General features: G+C 40.6%; 1 protein-coding gene across 3 annotated transcripts in view; it reads right to left on the bottom strand.

Annotated features, from left to right (window-relative positions):
* mtus1a (microtubule associated tumor suppressor 1a) overlaps positions 1 to 17,171 on the bottom strand; it is a 25,054-nt gene continuing 7,883 nt past the window's right edge. For all 3 annotated transcript variants that reach the window (XM_086307148.1, XM_086307165.1, XM_086307157.1), the window contains exons 5-15: positions 15,963 to 16,055; positions 15,475 to 15,594; positions 10,541 to 10,758; positions 6,427 to 6,493; positions 4,112 to 4,326; positions 3,879 to 3,984; positions 3,667 to 3,740; positions 3,473 to 3,568; positions 2,762 to 2,878; positions 2,576 to 2,673; positions 1 to 1,032 (exon numbers count right to left, since the gene is read on the bottom strand). In XM_086307148.1, coding sequence (XP_086163274.1) covers positions 804 to 1,032; positions 2,576 to 2,673; positions 2,762 to 2,878; positions 3,473 to 3,568; positions 3,667 to 3,740; positions 3,879 to 3,984; positions 4,112 to 4,326; positions 6,427 to 6,493; positions 10,541 to 10,758; positions 15,475 to 15,594; positions 15,963 to 16,055 — 1,433 coding nt within the window. In that variant the 3' untranslated portion in view covers positions 1 to 803. The remainder of the gene's footprint in view (positions 1,033 to 2,575; positions 2,674 to 2,761; positions 2,879 to 3,472; positions 3,569 to 3,666; positions 3,741 to 3,878; positions 3,985 to 4,111; positions 4,327 to 6,426; positions 6,494 to 10,540; positions 10,759 to 15,474; positions 15,595 to 15,962; positions 16,056 to 17,171) is intronic.

Consider the following 17,171-nt stretch of genomic DNA (forward strand, 5'->3'; position numbering starts at 1 on the left):
TTCAGTTTAATACAAGACTTTATTAATAGATTATTTCAAACAGGATCAGCACATCTATTATATAAATTCAAAACAAAAATACTCAGACATTTCCAAGATACAGTCTGACACAGATGAGCAAAGCTGCTTCTGGTCAGCTCTTTGCACAGACGCTGACTTTAAAGCTGTGTTAGGAGGCTTCGGTACGGGCTACACATGCAAAGAGACTTTGACTGGTCCCTCGGTCAAATAAACATTGAAACAAAACCGTACAAGGCCACAAATGATCCAGAACCCAACTATTACCAAAAAAAAAAAAAAAAAAAAAAAAAAGCCTTAAAAAATAACATAACCAAGGAAATTCTGAACATACTTATTAGTTTTATAGAAAGAAAATACTAATTTAAAAAAAAAAAAAAAAAAAAAAAAATCGGCATAAGAAGTTTAATGTTTTTTTTCCTCTTTTTCCCGCAAATGTACACATGCATGTATTTTACTGCATGTACTGTGTGTGTATGCCGAGCTTCAGCAAAGATAAGCCTCTACAAATAACAAAGTGTTTCATTACATAGAAGTCCTGAGATTTCCTCTTTCCTCCATCCAAAGAATCAAATTCTAAAGGCAAACATCGTGGCCTTCCTTATTAAGTGCTTCTGTGCAGTGTTGTTTTTCCTGTATTTCTGCAGTGTCAGAGTTCGGCTCATTCTGAATGAGCCAAGGTCAGGCTGATGTTTCGCTAAATGCAAAGGAAACAAAGATGGCTCTTAAGTCCAGACGGATAACTCAAATGCAGTGTTCTGCTTCCTGGAAGCAGGAGCCCGTTGTTATCTGGGTGACAGGGGAGGGCTGGAGAAGCAGCCAGAGCTGCGAGGTGATTGGAAGTTGAAGGAGTGGGAGGGAGAGGTGGAGGTGGGAGACACCTTGCGTGGGCTACTCAAGTCTCCATTATGGAGCTTCCACAGCAGCTCCTCGTTCTCCATGGACAGACGCTTGTTCACCTTGGACTCCTTATGAAGAGACTCCTGCAGCATGGCCTGCTCTGTCGACAGCTGCCTGCGGTGCATCAACACAAGACAAGCGGAGGCCTGAACAAAGCTTTTCATCGTATACAGTTTTTTTAAACTGGGGTGTACTGTGACAGTCACTTATGCTGCAAGGCTAACCTGCTCCAGATATGCAGGTACCACGTATGAAAACATCACCTACCGGCCAATCAGTTCTCTGGAAATGGGGTCAGCATTCCGGACAAATTCCCTTGACCTCCGTATGCTGAGAGGAGGAGGATCTAAAATTCTTCAGCAGTGTCTCGTGTCTTTGTGTTTCTCTGACAAGTTTCATTAATATACACATTCTTACACTTGATTCCTTCCAATTTTACAGTTTTAGGTTAATATATTAATGTTTCTAAGACATCCTCGGACATCTGCGCTGCACTTTATATCACAACTGACTTTATGTCAAATTTGGACACAGACTAAAGGCCTTTACACACCAGAAGCACAAAATCTGTATAAATATTTTATGTTTCAATAATATTATTTTGGACACCTATTATTATTTTTTCCAAACCAAGCTTGAGTTTTCAGATTTTCTGGATCCAAATCAACAGATGTGACCAATCAGATCACTGTACTTGGCAGCAAAGTGCATTCACAACTCAAATATGCAACGATAGGAAAATAGTAGATGCACAGATAGATGCTGTCTGGGTCAGTCGACTCTATAAAATAAAGTCTCTGCTTACTCGGATGTGCCCCCAGCTCTGAAAACAAGAGCTCAAACTGACATCCTGAAATATGTACACGAGCAAGCGTGATGCAGCTTCATCTCCTGGATGAAACCATGAAATTATCACTGCTGCCTTCTTCTGAGAATTACTTTATCAATTTAGCAGGCCTCTTCCAGTGTTAATGACCGAAGTGCACACTTTAATTTAACACACACACACACACACACACACACACACACACACCTCTGAAGTGTGTGTGTTTTCTATATTTGGATGAGTTTGAATCTCAGTAACTTCCACCTGAAGGCATAAAGGTCAGTTTTGCAGCCCTATTTGACAAAATGTTGGGATGCTGTGGAGGCCCTGTGAGTTGCGTTCACAGACAGTCATTTCTAGACATGCTTGTGAGCATCACAGAATCAGGCCTGTTTTTAATGCTGTGCTCACCGACGGCCTCAGCCATACAATATTCCTTTTTGGCATTTTCCTTTGTGCGGCAACAAAGATAAGACAAAGCATCCCAAATTTTATTTGGAATTAGGGTCGTAAAAGCAATTCCAAAAAAAAAAACAGTTCTACAACCGCACTGACCTCCTCAGATGGAAAAGGGAATATGAGTCACTTTTCGATACATATTTGGAATCTTTGTGAGTAGCTGCGGCACCAGGATGGTGGCGTGATCGATAGTTTTTGGAATAAAGTGGAGGTGCATTAGAGGTTAGGAATTATATTGGCACACAGAAAAAAGCTTGGTGTTCATTACACTTAATGACTGCAGTAATTTAAAATGAGTCTGAGCTGAGGCAGCTGTTCAGGTGCTTCACTCTGTGGAATTAATCACTATGAACCCATATGGTGGACTCTTACCTTGAAAGAGCAGCGTGTTTTTCCATGCGGGCTTTGAGGTCTTCGTTCTCTTGCTGGACTTTTTTAAGGCTCTCGTCTAACTTTACATTTTTCTCTGTCTGGAAAAAAAAAATGAATGAAAAGAGCGAGTTTAAAAGGGAAAGTCTCAGCAGCAGTGCTGAACTTTAAGTTTCTTTATCGTCTGACCAGTTTGTCTATCTCCATGAGCTTCTTCTCCTGTTGGTGGACCTGTGTGTTTTTGATATCCAGCACCACTTTGAGACTTTGTAGCTCCTGCTCCAGATACAGAGTGTGAGGGTCCTTCTGTGAGTGAAAAAAAGTAGAGGGAAATTGCTTAGGATCCTTTATGAAGATAAATAAATAAATAAATAAATAATAACAGACCATATATGGGTGGGGCGGTGGTTAATGAAGCACTCCATTACTGATCATGTGTCGTTTTATTAAACTGCTGCTTGTGCCATTTTTTTCTGAATAAGTGTATTAATAACAAATATGGAGTGACAGGTAATGTGAGGTAGTTAGCCTAAATAACTATGCTGGGGGACAATACAGAGTACAGTTAGAGCCACTTTACATTAATGAGGAGTGGCGGCCTTACTGTACAACAGCACTGCAGGAAAATTAACTCTGGGCGGGGGAATCTAGTGCATATGTAGCAGAAATTAACTCATTTCAATTCATACCTATTCATACAGTAGAGAAGAGTTAATGAGGGTTAATTACTGAACAAACACAAATCATTGCAGACTTGAGAATGAAATCCTCTAAGAAAATATGAAGACATTTTTGCATCTGTTCCCATTTTATCTTAAATCTTTCATGCTCAGGGGGAAACGACACTAGAGTCACAAGATGCTTCTGTATCAGATCTGAGCTATAATAAGCACAGAGTACCTGACTGTTTTCAGCCAGCTCTTTCCTCTTCCTCTCCTCAGCAGTTAGCCTCTCATTTAGAGCACTATTCTCCAAGGTCAGCTCCTCAATTTGACTCTGTGGATGTACAGCACAACAAAGTCTGAGCAAACCATTACAAAGTAAGCTACAGTCCTGTTGTAAGATGACTTAAAAGAGCAGAAGAGGAAGCTCACAGAGAGAGAGGCTTCAGCATCTTTTAAGGTTTTGTCCAAAGCCTCCAGCTCCTGGTTGTGGACTTTCCTGAGCTCTGAAAGGTTTGCAGATTCCAGTATCACAAAATGAAATGAACACAATGAAAATGCATGGAATAAAAACAAAGACAAATGTTCCAATATTTAATGCCTGCATTATGCAGGTGATGAATATATTTGGATTGTTCTCTCACCTTCCAGTGACATCTCATACTGCTGTTTAACACACTGCAGCTGTTCTTCATGGCTTTTCTCAAGGTCCAACTTCATGGCTTCATGATTTACTTTAAGCTCTTCAATCTTTAAACAGAACATAAAAGTCAGTTAATTTTCCCCACAGGATTAAATAAAATTGACTACTAGACTAGGCTGTAAATCATCTTAAAATTTCCCAAAATAAGAATCAGAAGGTGCTGTAGAGACAAACCTGCTGCTGCATGACAGTTTTGGACTTGTCTGCCTCTTTCTGGTAGGCACAGTGAACTTTGTCCCTCTCAGCCTGGTAGTAGGCCTGCAGCCTCTGCTCCAGCTCAACCAGGTCATTACGGTGCTGTTCCTGCAGTTTGTGCAGTGCATCCTCCAGAGCAACACGCAACTCTTCATTCTCCTTCTCCAGATGCTCAGATGAATGAACAGAGGAAACTGGAAGGATAAAGTTTTATCTTGGTGAAAGCTGACAGCTTGCATTGTATTCAGCTACTCTGTTTATTAAATATCAGTCTGTACAGCTGCAAAGTCAGAGGAAAATTTTCATTAGTAACTGTAAGAAATCTGATGTGCCCTCTAATAAAAGCCTTTTTAGCAAAGTCCTCGTTGATGCGAACATGTGTCACCAAATGCTCTCCAAAAAGGAATGGAAAAACTGACTTTCAAGGGGAGGTGCCTGCACACTTGAGTGCTGATGCCAGCTACACTGCATGTCAATTCCAGACACAAGAAGAAATAGAAATGAGTCCAAATTCTTTCACAACATCTCAAGGCAGATTTCTTAAACCATTTCCAAGATGATCATTGGCCATTTTATCCTTTATTTGCCATTGATGGCTTTTGTTTTCCATCTCCAAATCAGCCTGACAAGTTCCAAACTGTTTCCACTGACAAGTGTTTATATCTGGGCTGAAGTGGGTGAGAGAAGCAAACTCCATAAACTGTCTGCAGCTCAAGTGTCTGTGCACAAACAGTGCAAATATCTGTCAGCTGGCAGGTCAGTCAGTGCACTACAGAGAGACTGCGATAGTGTTAAGACAGTTATGAAGAACAAAAACTTCTTCCATGTCAAACAGGCTGTGCTCCTCTAAAATCAGAATACTTTAATAGTTCCTAAGGAAATTATGTGGGTTACAGTTGATCCAAAACAAGAGTAACAGACTGAACCAAATAATACAATAATGTATTGTTTATTGTACAACTAACACTAATAAGAATGACAAAAAAACCCCTCAAACATTCAGGACTTGCAACTATGTGCACCTGCAGCAGTGGCTGTCAAATGCTGAATCCAGATGTTGCTCTGTAGTGACACATGTGTGGCAGGTACAATTTGATGTTCTCAGGGTGTCACTGCACAGTGGATGTTTGTAGATCATTTCCAAACAAAAGGTAATCTCCCAAACCAAATGAAAAAAATAAATAGAAAAATAGAAAAAGGAAAGTCAAGGAATTACATTTCATTGCCTGAGAATGAGGAGCCGCCTTATTCAGAGTGGAATAATGGCAGCAGATCCAGGAACAGATGACAAGCAAACTAAGGGACAATCTATCAGGCTTTGGCACGTATAGTTCAACAAAGAGGAGCAAAGCATTTTGCAGTCATGTGACCTTAATGTCCAAACCCCTCCACATAAAACACCTTGTGGCTCAGAGTCTGGGTGAGATGGGGTTTGGAAGCAATGCAAAAATACCATCAACAAATTGCTCCTTGGATAAGTAGAGAATCTGTAAAGTACACATACATGGAAATTAACTAAAAGAGAGACAATATCCCTAGAATAATTCCAACGACTTCACACATCCAAACAAGTTTACAAAAAGTCTGCCTGAGGTGAATGTAGCTTCCCAAAGATGAAGAATGTGTTTCAGTGCAAATACAACAGCGCTCGGCATATAAGAGCAGTCATGTGGAAGTCCCGCGGCTGTGAGGGAGGGGCCACAGTACTACTGCTGCCTGAGGTAAAAGAGATAAAGGCTGGTGTGTGAGCCATGTTTGAGTGTGCTCGGGCCTGTTTGACAGCACTTAAGCTGGACATAAAACATGGATCACTCTCTCCAAGAATTCACAAGGCCTCATGTGGTGTGGCATTCCACCAGCCCCTCCTGTGTGGGTTCAGAGGTCAGACTGCCACACTGTGGGAAATGGAAATCACTAACAAAAAAACTAAACGTAACCAACTACTTGCCTTGGCAACTGATTTTCAGTGGACAAAACAGTTAAGTAAAGAAAGTGCTGAATGGACAGTCTGTGTGGTCAAAGCTTTATCTGCATCTGGAAATGATCATCTTTAGTCATGAAACACATATAAAATTTAACCCGTGACCGCAAACAGGGCATAGCATTAAAGATAAAGTCAAATCACCCTTAAAGATTTCCTTAATTTCTACCAACCTGAACAAAAATCCAAACCTAAGGGATTAAAAATAAAAATCGAGACAAAGTAACTAAATGCAAACCCTGCACCAGCAGAGTTTCTTTACACAGCTAAACACTGCAAACACTTAACATGAAGCCAAGGTGACCCAACTTACCCAGCTCTTCTCTAAGATTGACCAGCTCCTGGGACAGCTCCCTGCACTGCTGTGTGGCTTCATCATGCTGCAAGCAAGAAAAAGGTAAACAGTCACACACACATACTCGTGCATTTATTTCTGCAGCTTTATTCCAGCACAGTAACAAGACTAAATTGTGACAGTCAAGATTACAAAAGGGGAAATGCAAGTAATGCAATCATCCAATTACTGCAGTTTTCCTACTAAAATACTGCATTTGAAATACACACAAAAACCACCAAGAGCAGCAGCAGCCACAACAACAACCACCACCACCAGCAAACGCAGCTAACAAGAAAAAGCCAGAACAAGTGATACTGAGAGGAACTGAAAAAAGAAAAGAGAGAAGAAACTCCCTTACTTCTCTCTTTCTGAGTCAGTTTTGCAGTGGAAAGGCTGTGCTGTAGCTGCAGTGCTCCTGCAAGACTTCGAACTGACGCATAGATGATCCAAAAACTGTTTATCTCCCGTCTATTACGTTTCACTTACTGTCCCGATTCACATCAACAACCTGACACTGTGCACAACACACCGAATACCTGGCATTATTTAATTATGGATATGAGAAAAATCAGGCAAGTAAGACAAGCCAAACATCACCTCACTGATCAGTTTACATTAGCAAATACGTGTTCACCCTGTCCTGCATCTATTCCTCACTGCAGAGTGGAACAATGTAGAAGCTAGTTACCCTCTCTGCAGCGCAGGGAGCACTAAGGCATGCTTTGCTGCCAGAACAGCCCATTGTCCAGCCTCAGCCAGAGGCTTGGGTGCTGGAGTCCCCCCCCTGCGTACTCCAGGACAGACAGTGGTCCAGGTGGGCGCGCCACCTCCTCCCAGACTGCTCTGACTACATCTGAGGCAGGACTGAAAAAGCCGCTTCCCCTGGCTGTGGTGAGTGACTGCAGAGTGCATTACCGTATTCCATCTAAAATAACAGAAGGGGCAGGCTACAGTGTGCATGAGAACAGCCTCCTCAGTGAGGTGAGGTCACTTTAAGACAGCAGTAAAGGCAGCCGGAGTGGAGCAAACAGATAAATTCTTCAGAGCTGTCTGACATCAGGCTGCTGGAGCAGGACTTGTGCTGTGCAGTGACCTACCCGTGGGATACATGGAGAGGCTTCATTACCACCATCCCCCACTACTCATCCAAACAGATTAAATCACCCCTCTGCACAATTATATTACATCCTGCTGTAGAGCTACAGGCTGCACAGGCACTGTCTTCCTATAAGGTGATGATACAATGCTGTGACAGAGGAAATTTCCAGCTTCTGTGTGAGCAACACGATTTATGTTCACTGACTGTAAATCGTGTTGCTCACCAGCATTCAAATATTATTTGTTCACTAGCTGGCAGTATAGAAAATGTCTACAGTTAAACTTGTTTTCCTCTTTGGTTCACATCAACTACAATGCAGCAGTGCCCTTTTATTCTTCTTTATTTACATGATTTTCACCCAGAAATTGAACAACAACAAAACCCCCAACTTGCTACCATGCAGCCCTACAGTGTAAGCAAAAAAATCTCCTTCATTATCCAAAATACAGATTGTTTTGTTAGGCAGTGGATGCTTTCGCTAATTTAATTTGATATCATTACTCAGCACAAGCCTCTGCACTGCACAACTCTTATAGCCCAATCCAGAGAGGAGAAATGTCCCTTGTGTATACAACTATGATCCATGTCAGGTGTAGGATGACATGAAGCTCAACTGAGACCATGACTGATGTAGATCACGTTCCCGTCTCCTGGAAATATTGAGACTTAACAAGCAAACATATAAATAGCTAAATAAATAAAGGTCGTATTTTTGATTTTTTGTAATGTGCTTCCATTTCTGTGCTAAGAGGAAACCAGTCTTATAGCATTTCTTTTTCACCCTGTCAAAACAACAGTCTGGTGGGGAAAGTGTTAAGAGAAGGCATGGCAAACACCCCATCCAAACAGATGATAAGAAAAGTCCTTGCTTAGCATTTGGCTGCTGTTCATAACCATATCAAGTCAACAGCTGGGGCATTCTCACAGTGTCAGGGCCAGGGCCAGCTAGCTATTCTTGGTATGATCAGTGACCACCAGATTTCAAAGCGTATCTGAACATTAATACACCCGACATCCAAAAATCACTAGATCTGTATCGCACAACCTCAGTGACTTCAGATTACATATAAAAAGGCAAGTCCCTGCGTCTGATATACAGCAAGCATTAGCATTAAATAGTATCATCCTATAGGGGTAGCAAAAAGAAGCAGGACATGCAATAGTTAAAACTGACTCAGTGGGAGGAGACTTTTGTATTCTAGAGGAACGAGCGTGTTTTTAATATTTGTTGATGCATTCAGTTTCACAACCCAGCCGTCCAAACAGAGGGGAATGAGGCAAAGATCAGTGACACAACATCACACACTGTGCCTCATACCAGCTGTCACATTACATCACATGACACGAGCAGCGACTTAAACGTATTCTGCTCCAAATGTCTTCCTCATGACTGCACCGAGACCACATGGAAAAAAAAATCTGTTATGTTTTCATGTAAACAAAAAAAATAAGTTTTGATTTAAAAATCTTCACAAGCTACTAAAATAAATATATATAAATCATTTTGAAGCCAATTTCTAGTGCTCATCACCAGGTGGACCACATCCATTGTCAGGGTTAAAATTCTGGTTAGACTGAGGCTGTCCAATGAATCAGCTTCTCAGATACAAACTAATAATAAATAAATAAATAAATAATGATCACTTAAATTTAATCTTTATAACTTATCTGTGCTACTGGACACTGGCCTTTCAAACTAAGTGAACCGAAAGAGTTTTAGCCATTTTGTGGGAGCATCGGGTAAGTAGGGAGAAAGAAATGGTGAGAGTTGGACACCTGCACCAAACTGACTCCACCCCAAATAAGGAAAGGCATGACTCCATACTTCAGGAACATGCTCCACCTTCTGGCTTTTATTTCTGTGGGGAAGAATTCATACTGCAGATCAGTAAGAACTAGAAGATGTTTCCACAAACTAGCAGATAAACTTCAGACATTATCCAAAGTAATGAAAAATTAATTCAGGGGGAAATAATGTGCAGTAAACCACACAAGCTTTTAAAGAAGTTATTGCTGTTTTTTTGATTGGTTAGAATGATGAATCATGTTAAATGGAGACAAAAATGTTCCCTAGACTCGAGTCCTCTGAGGTTTCTCTTGGCCAAATATGAACTCTGTCGTAACTACAGTAATGATAAATTTGTCTGGTGTCAAAATCTGGAGTAAGGCAGAAGTAAAAGCAGTTGCTGACATTAAGGCCAAAGGAGAAAAAACTTCAAAGGTGACTGCATGCATTACAGCTGAGAGAAGCAGTGGCTTCGTTTTCTGAAAATACTGTTAGCTGCAGAGCGCCCTAACTACACCACAACAAACTGAGCTTACAGCACCGTGGTGCTAAATGAAGATTTACAGACACGAACATATCAGCGTCTGACCACTGCAAAACACAAAGTGACCAGGAGAGAACAATCCTACCAGACCAGACATTTTGCCACTGATGCATAACATATGATGTAATCAAACAAGGGCATTACTGAATCAACCCAGAGAGCTGAAACACTGTGTCCTGCAGATAGTACTTCTTCTCTTTAAGAACACATGGATTCAAACAAAGAAACAATTTCACTCACATTATCTACATAGTTTTGCTCTGACAACTAAATAAGGCAGTTTGATGGTTGGGTGGAGTACGACTATTAGGATAGATGCGCAAAACAGTAATGCCATTAAGTTTCCCCTCTGTCAGAACGCACGATGTGATGTTACAACACTTGTAGTTATGATTCAAGCACAATGGACTCATGTATGTGTAGAAAAATTATTAGCTTAATATAAAGAGCAATATTTTTTATGTGTTTTACTGGAACGTCAAACTCACTGCTCAACAACATTAGTTTCTACTCTAAACAGATGATCATAAGAAACTACTGTGAGCTGAACTCACTGAACTTGGTTAATGATTGCCATGTCTCAAAACTAACAAAATGTGTGTCATAAAATATACTTTAAACTACAAATGAAAGTGTTTTTATGAAATAAATCAATTCTTACCCCAGTCAATGTTTGCTGCAAGACTATGGAGAGTGCTTCAAATCTACAGTTACTGGCTCTCAGCAGTCCTTTGAGCTGCTGGACGTTCTGGTTTATTCTGTCAGCTTCTGTAAGACTCGCTGGCACTGCATCCTGAGGCCTGTTGCTCTGCTTCTGTTGTGATGCTTGCTGTTGAGGGAGTTGTTGGTGGGAGCCAGCTTTGGATTTGTTCTTGTCCACTGTGGGAAAAAAAATACAATAAAATAAAATAAGGACTTTAGTGTTGTGACAACCCCGATCATCAACAAACTCCCCTCCATAATCACTGCAGGTGGTCTGACAATACAGTATAAATCACGACACTCATGTCAGGCGCACATTTGCAACAAGGCCCGAGTCAAAGCAGATGCATGCATCTGTCCAATCAGGCAGTCTGATGAATCCCAGCGCTGCTCCTCTGATGGCCCCGAAGGGAAAAATGGAAAAAAGAAAAAATAGATTCACTGAATACAATTAGATTTTAGTCTAGTGCTCTGCAGGCACTGGTCTCCAAGGACAGCTTATTTTAGCAAGGCCAGCGTTGATTTACATCAGCCTTATACATACATCACTGATATGCAACAGCTACCATCAGTTCACATCGTTTACTCTACTACAACAGAGGAACACCTGACTGAAAATTTCACTACACATGCTGTTTTGGGGGAGGAAAAAAAAAGAAAAGAAAGAGAAGTTCCAACATCAATTACAATGATACTAATGGACATGTTTATATATCATGCTAGCTCTTAAGAGACAGTTTCATAACATAGTAGTGAAAATAGCCTGGGACATATCAGGAATCCTAGCTTTAATGACTGGAATATACTGCTACTACATGCAGCTGCCTGTGGGACTCATTACTCTGGGACTAATTATCACCTTTCATGGGTAAGCCTCCCTCAGGTTGATGTTTAGACATTGAACAATAGTCATGAAAGTCAGTAAAGTTGACCTTTTGGATATACATTTTTGAATTAAGTCACATTGATCTTGAACTTGTATGTAAGAGTGTCATTGTTGAGTCAAATTAAACATTCTGATAGCAACTCATTCATTAATCAAATTTTGGAGGGATGAAATCGATGCAATCTTGCTTTGAGAAACTAGAGTTATATAAAAACAGATTCATCATTCTGCAGCCATAAAATGTTGGCGTCATAAAGACAGACTTGAGTTTTCAAAGCTCTGTATCCGGATGTGCAGCTTACTTTACGGCTGCCAGAGTAAACTGTTCAGCACGAGCGTTGGGCACAGCCTTTAAGACAAACAAAACGCCTGTCTTGTTCTGCAACAACTACATGTGTTACAACTGTTAAGACATACTGCAGCATGGGCGCTGATTTAGCTCAGTGCGTTGAGCGGGCGACCACATGCCATACGGCTGAGAGCGGTCGGCTCGGGTTTGAGTCCGACCTGCGGCATTTTGCTGCATGTCTTTGCCTCTCTCTCTCTGCCCCCCGCTTTCCTGTCCTTTCTTCACTGAGGCTATCAAATAGCCAAAAAAAGGACATATCATTCACGGAAAGATTCTAAATATTTAGATGTTTGGTTAGCAATTGTCACCATCGTGTAGCTGGAACCACAAGACTTGTGATCCTGACTAAGTTATGTTTATAAAAGACTGATGTTTGGGACTCAGATGATTCAAGACCATTCAAACATTTTTTCTGAAATAATAGAGATATGTAGTTAAAAAACCCCAACACGTTTTTAAATTTCCAAGCTTTTGTTTTCAGTTTTAACGTCTTACAAACATTCCGTCAGACTTCAGTGTCTACACTCTCTTTTTTGTAAACAAAGCTAAAACATGAAACACTTTTTGGCCAAGTATTTCAATATGGATTTTGTTCATAGTTCTGATATCTTTTTAATGTTGTACTAAATTGAATTGGAACTCTAAAAGTGTGTTGCATGTTTTGAACAAACCTAGCAGAGGTTTGTTTGAATTACAACGCCCTCTGCTGGCTGGAAACTAGAACAAATAGAGAACATCTCAACTTCACCAACATGTTATATAAACGTGCTTGTATAGAAGAGAAAGAAAAAAGATTATCTACTGTATCATATGCTTCATACATTTACACATTTCAGGCTGTAAAACTATGTTTCAGTGAAGCATTCACTTTTCTCCTGTGATGACGACCCAGTGTAACACTAATACAAACTCAAAACATTAATGAAATATTCAAATATTAACAAACGTATTGTCAGGGAGTCACTATTAAACCTTTCTATAATGCTTTAAAAGCATCGTGTCACTTTTGCTTTACATAAACACACAAATCTGCACCCACATGACATTTAATTTCCTTTACATAAGCACATAATCGCCTTCTTTGTCTACTGCTCCATAGCAACACAGGACTTACAGCTATTCTCATCCAAGTGTCTAAATACAAAATAATGACAAGCTTCTCATTTCACTTCAGACTCAAAGAAGGATAACTGTACCACTCTAACTTCTATACTTAAACAGAGAGATTTAATGACTCCACAGCATTGTGCTCTGCTGGTGTGAGGAGATATCACATCATAGCACAAAGCATGATGGATGATGAGACCCCTCACAATCAGGGGCTTGTTACAGTTCTTGGCTGATACAGTAAGGGGCACAACTCTAATAGTATGATAATGAATGAAAATAAGAAAAATGCACGAGTTTTAATACTTGTGAATCAGTGATACAGTAGCAGATTAGAACTTAAAAAAAGAAATGATACTATTTAATTACTAGAAGGATACAAAGTGCTTCCGAAATTGCTTCATAAAACAAATTTACCACATTTGAGAAAAAAAACAAACAAAACAAAACAAAAAAAAAAAACGTACAAAAGCTTTAAGCAAACATGCAGTTCTACAATTACAACAAGACTGCCATGGAGTCACTTAGACATAAAGAACCAAAATAACCCCGGCACATTTGACTGAAAGAAGAGTCTCAGAAATCCCAGGAAGCATGAAAGGGAAGTGGGACATTTGGATACATAATCAATGCTTGAAGATAATATAAACAAACACTGAATGTCAAAGACTATTACAGTTTTTGGTTAAATCATTCTTCAATTTTTCCATTCCTAGCATACTTCAGCCCAGGGTCACATGCTTTGGAGCCATCTGTATTGCCAATTAGTATATAGCTAAAAATGGATTTCATAAACTGACACCACAGATCTACTTGAAAGGCAAACTGATTGGCTTAAATACAACAGCACAGAAACTGCTCAAAATGTCATAATAACACTGACAACAATATTTAACGCCAAAACAACTGACAGACCTGCTTGGAAAACCACAGTGTTCTTCCTGCATCCTGAGAGCAGCTGAATATTTCGGAGTAAACCTTTGGCTGTCAGACGCACGTGGATGTTGGACAAGGAGAGCTTCGGCGACCATAACATCTCAAAAACAATGCAAAAGAACCAAAGTCTTCAGCTAACAGTTTGATTTAAAAATCGAAAACCAGTTTCACGATTCAGATGGTTGGTGCTAGCTAAGGACCACGAGCTGTGGTGCCTCTCAGTGAAACATGCCTCAGGTAACAGCAGCACTGATGAGGTCTGATGGAAAATTACTAAATAAATCAATAAAAAGCAGTAGTAACAGCTACTCCACTGATATGGCCTTGAAAAAAGTGAGGGCACCCAGTTCGGCATGGCAGAAGTCCCAACTCAAAATTAATTCCCAGCTGTGAACAGTACAGGGTCAAAGCCTGGCCATTGGTCGTGGCACAGTCTGAAAGACGTGATAAAGGCAGAATGGGGGGGAAGCAAAAATCTCTTAATCCTCTGTAAAGTCAGCCGTCAGCTTTTCACAAAAAAGCACAAATCTCCCAAAGTAAAGCAGCATTTCCAAGCTGGATGATGGCGGTGCTGTAGCACTGCCAGGATGCCAGGGGAGAGAGTAGAGGGGGTGGGGCTAGGGAGCATTAAAACGGGTGGGAGGAGCAAGCATGAGAACATCAGCCAATGGGAATTTGAAGTTGCCAAGGCATTACTCTATTTCCCTGTGTCCCTGGCAGTGGGATAGTAATAGATAACAGGAAGCTCATGGCAAGGTCAGTATGATGACAAATCAGGTTTAATTTAATGTGTGTTCCAGTTTAGCTTCTGCTCAAAGACACAATCCACTGACACCATAAAAGACAGCAAGAGATGAGAAGCCCTGAAATTTCAAGCACTGCGTATGAATCACAGCGAGCAACTCTCAAGTTAAAAGCTGGGTTGACTAATATGCCACACGTTCCTCGCAGCAGTGGAAATATGAAATTGTTAGTCATTAGTAGACAGCACACTAGCTTGTCTGCACAATTTGTTTGCCTGGTCTACGTTGTATTTATACTTACATATAGATTTCTTTAAATAGCAGCTAGATCAGTCGATAAGGCATGAGTGAGGACTGCTGTCCTAGGGGTGAGGAGGTCAATTATTAGAGAGGGGCTCGGAGTGGAGCTGCTACTGTTTCATATTGTAAGGAGCCAGCTGAGGTGGCTCAGCTATCTGACAAGGACGCCTCTGGGGCATCATGTTCGGGGCATATACTACTGGGAAATGGCCCCGGAGTAGAACCAGGGTACCCTGGACAGATTTTTCTCTGCTGCCCTGGGAACACTTTGGTGTTTCTCCAAATAAGCTGGACGAGGTGGCTGGGAGAGAGGGAGGCGTGCTCCCCCTACGACTCAAACAGAAGCAATTGGATGGATTGATAGTTTAATAGGTCTATAAATGTAGAAAAGGAAAACTTCATCTGTTGCTGTTATACTTTAATAGTATATAATGCACTGTGTTAGTTTTGGTCCGCCACACTATCAAATGGAACAAAACCTACACCATGCTGATGTTTAGTTTAGACTTAGAAAATACAAACAAGGACGTTAAAAATTCTGTAAAATACAGAGAGAATAAAACGAGTCTTACCAGATCCAACCAGCGTTGATCGAGCAAGTTTTGCAGAAGCTGTCTTTAACAGAGGACCAATTATAGAATTTGATGCTCCTTTTCCAGTGGAAGCAGCAGGCTTGTTTACCGTAGACAAAGCTGTTACAAGCAAAAGATCCAGGAGAGAAAAGAGGCTGGAGTTAATCTGACCCATAATGAAGGTGACACACTGCCTGCTGAGTGAATGACAACTGTGAAACACAAAACTAGTTTGAGGAGGAGACAGTTTAATTTAATCAAGACTAAACAGTGCTTATCAAGCATCGTTACCATACTATACAAACTTTAACAGATTAGGTCACATTTATGAAGGTCATTGAAAGATAGATTTAAAAAAAAAAAAAAGAAAAAAAAAAAGAATGTCCTGTTCAAAAAGTGATCAATTGTTATTCAAAGAAGGCTTAAATATAATCACATGTTACAATGAAAGACTGCGATATGTGTGGCGTGTGGTAGTGTGATCCTACTTGGTCCAGTGTTTTTCCCAGAGGTCGAGATGAGCCTTGCTTTCAGTACCACAGATTTGAATGGGGTTGTTTTGTGTGCAACTCCTCCAGAAACTGTTGGAGGCATTAGAGACATACTGGTTAAATACTGCAATGTATGTCATGATGTTCTGGAAATTCACTGGGAATTAGTATAACAACCTTTGGCATCACTGGTAGTTTGTCAGAAAGTCATTTGAAGCCATTTAGAGACAAAGAATATTTTAGTTCTAGCATGTGCAATGTAGAATGTAACAATGTAAATTAAGTATTGGAAGAGTGTATTATAAGGAATGTTGATGACAAAATGACCAAAACAATAGCAAAAAGAACTGAATCTACAATTTTTAGCACGCCAAACAAACGGTTATGTCATCCAAATTGATAAGATCCCAAACAGTAAATAAGTCACCATGGCAACCCCACTAATGAGTCAGCTGCCAGCCCAACTTACTTCTCCACAGATTTCTCTCTTTTCCATTAAATGCAGCTAACAAAGGGATGATGCAAAAGCGATAGGATCCAATGAGCAGGCAGGTCAAGAGAGTGAGGTCACAGCTGGATGCTGCACTGCCTTGTGTAAGTAAAGAAGAACTGTTGAAAACATGAGCTGGAAATTCCGTCCAGGTGCAGCTTCGAAGCCCAGTGTAGCCAGCCATTGGTTTTCAATCAAAAAACAGAAGAAACGCTCCTTTGAATCCACCTCAGACGGCATCAGTTGTAGTGTATGTCTGCTCTTTCTCCTCCAGGCAACACTACGTGTGAACTAGAGTGGAATAGGAGCCGTTGCCATGACAACCAACAAGGGGGTCCCCGACTTAGACAAATATATTCTCTCAGCCAATCAGAGAGCTCTATGCTGTTGAGGATTTGGGAAGCTCACATCAAAACATTGCTCCATCTATTCATGACACATCAGTACATTCTGATTGGCTGTTCAGAACTCCAAAGCAGATAACCCTTACAATGAAGATCATTTTCCCAGTTTCCTGGGGTTCCGTTCATTCATTCAGCTTTATGTTTAACATGTTTCTACATCCTTTCAGAAGAAATCAGAAAAATCTATGTTTAAGATGTCAAGCACCTATAATCATAGCAGAGGTGGAGGATTGCAATCAGAGAAAGACTGCCCAAGGGGAGATTCCAATCCTAGCCAGGGCAAAGTAGGTCATCATCCTAGCCACATGTGTC

The sequence above is a fragment of the Aulonocara sp. 'chitande type north' Nkhata Bay genome, linkage group LG2, assembly GCF_057382095.1.
Source record: "Aulonocara sp. 'chitande type north' Nkhata Bay isolate Kocher_YH1m ecotype deep benthic linkage group LG2, A_spYH_male_GT1.1, whole genome shotgun sequence".
NCBI lineage: Eukaryota > Metazoa > Chordata > Actinopteri > Cichliformes > Cichlidae > Aulonocara > Aulonocara sp. 'chitande type north' Nkhata Bay.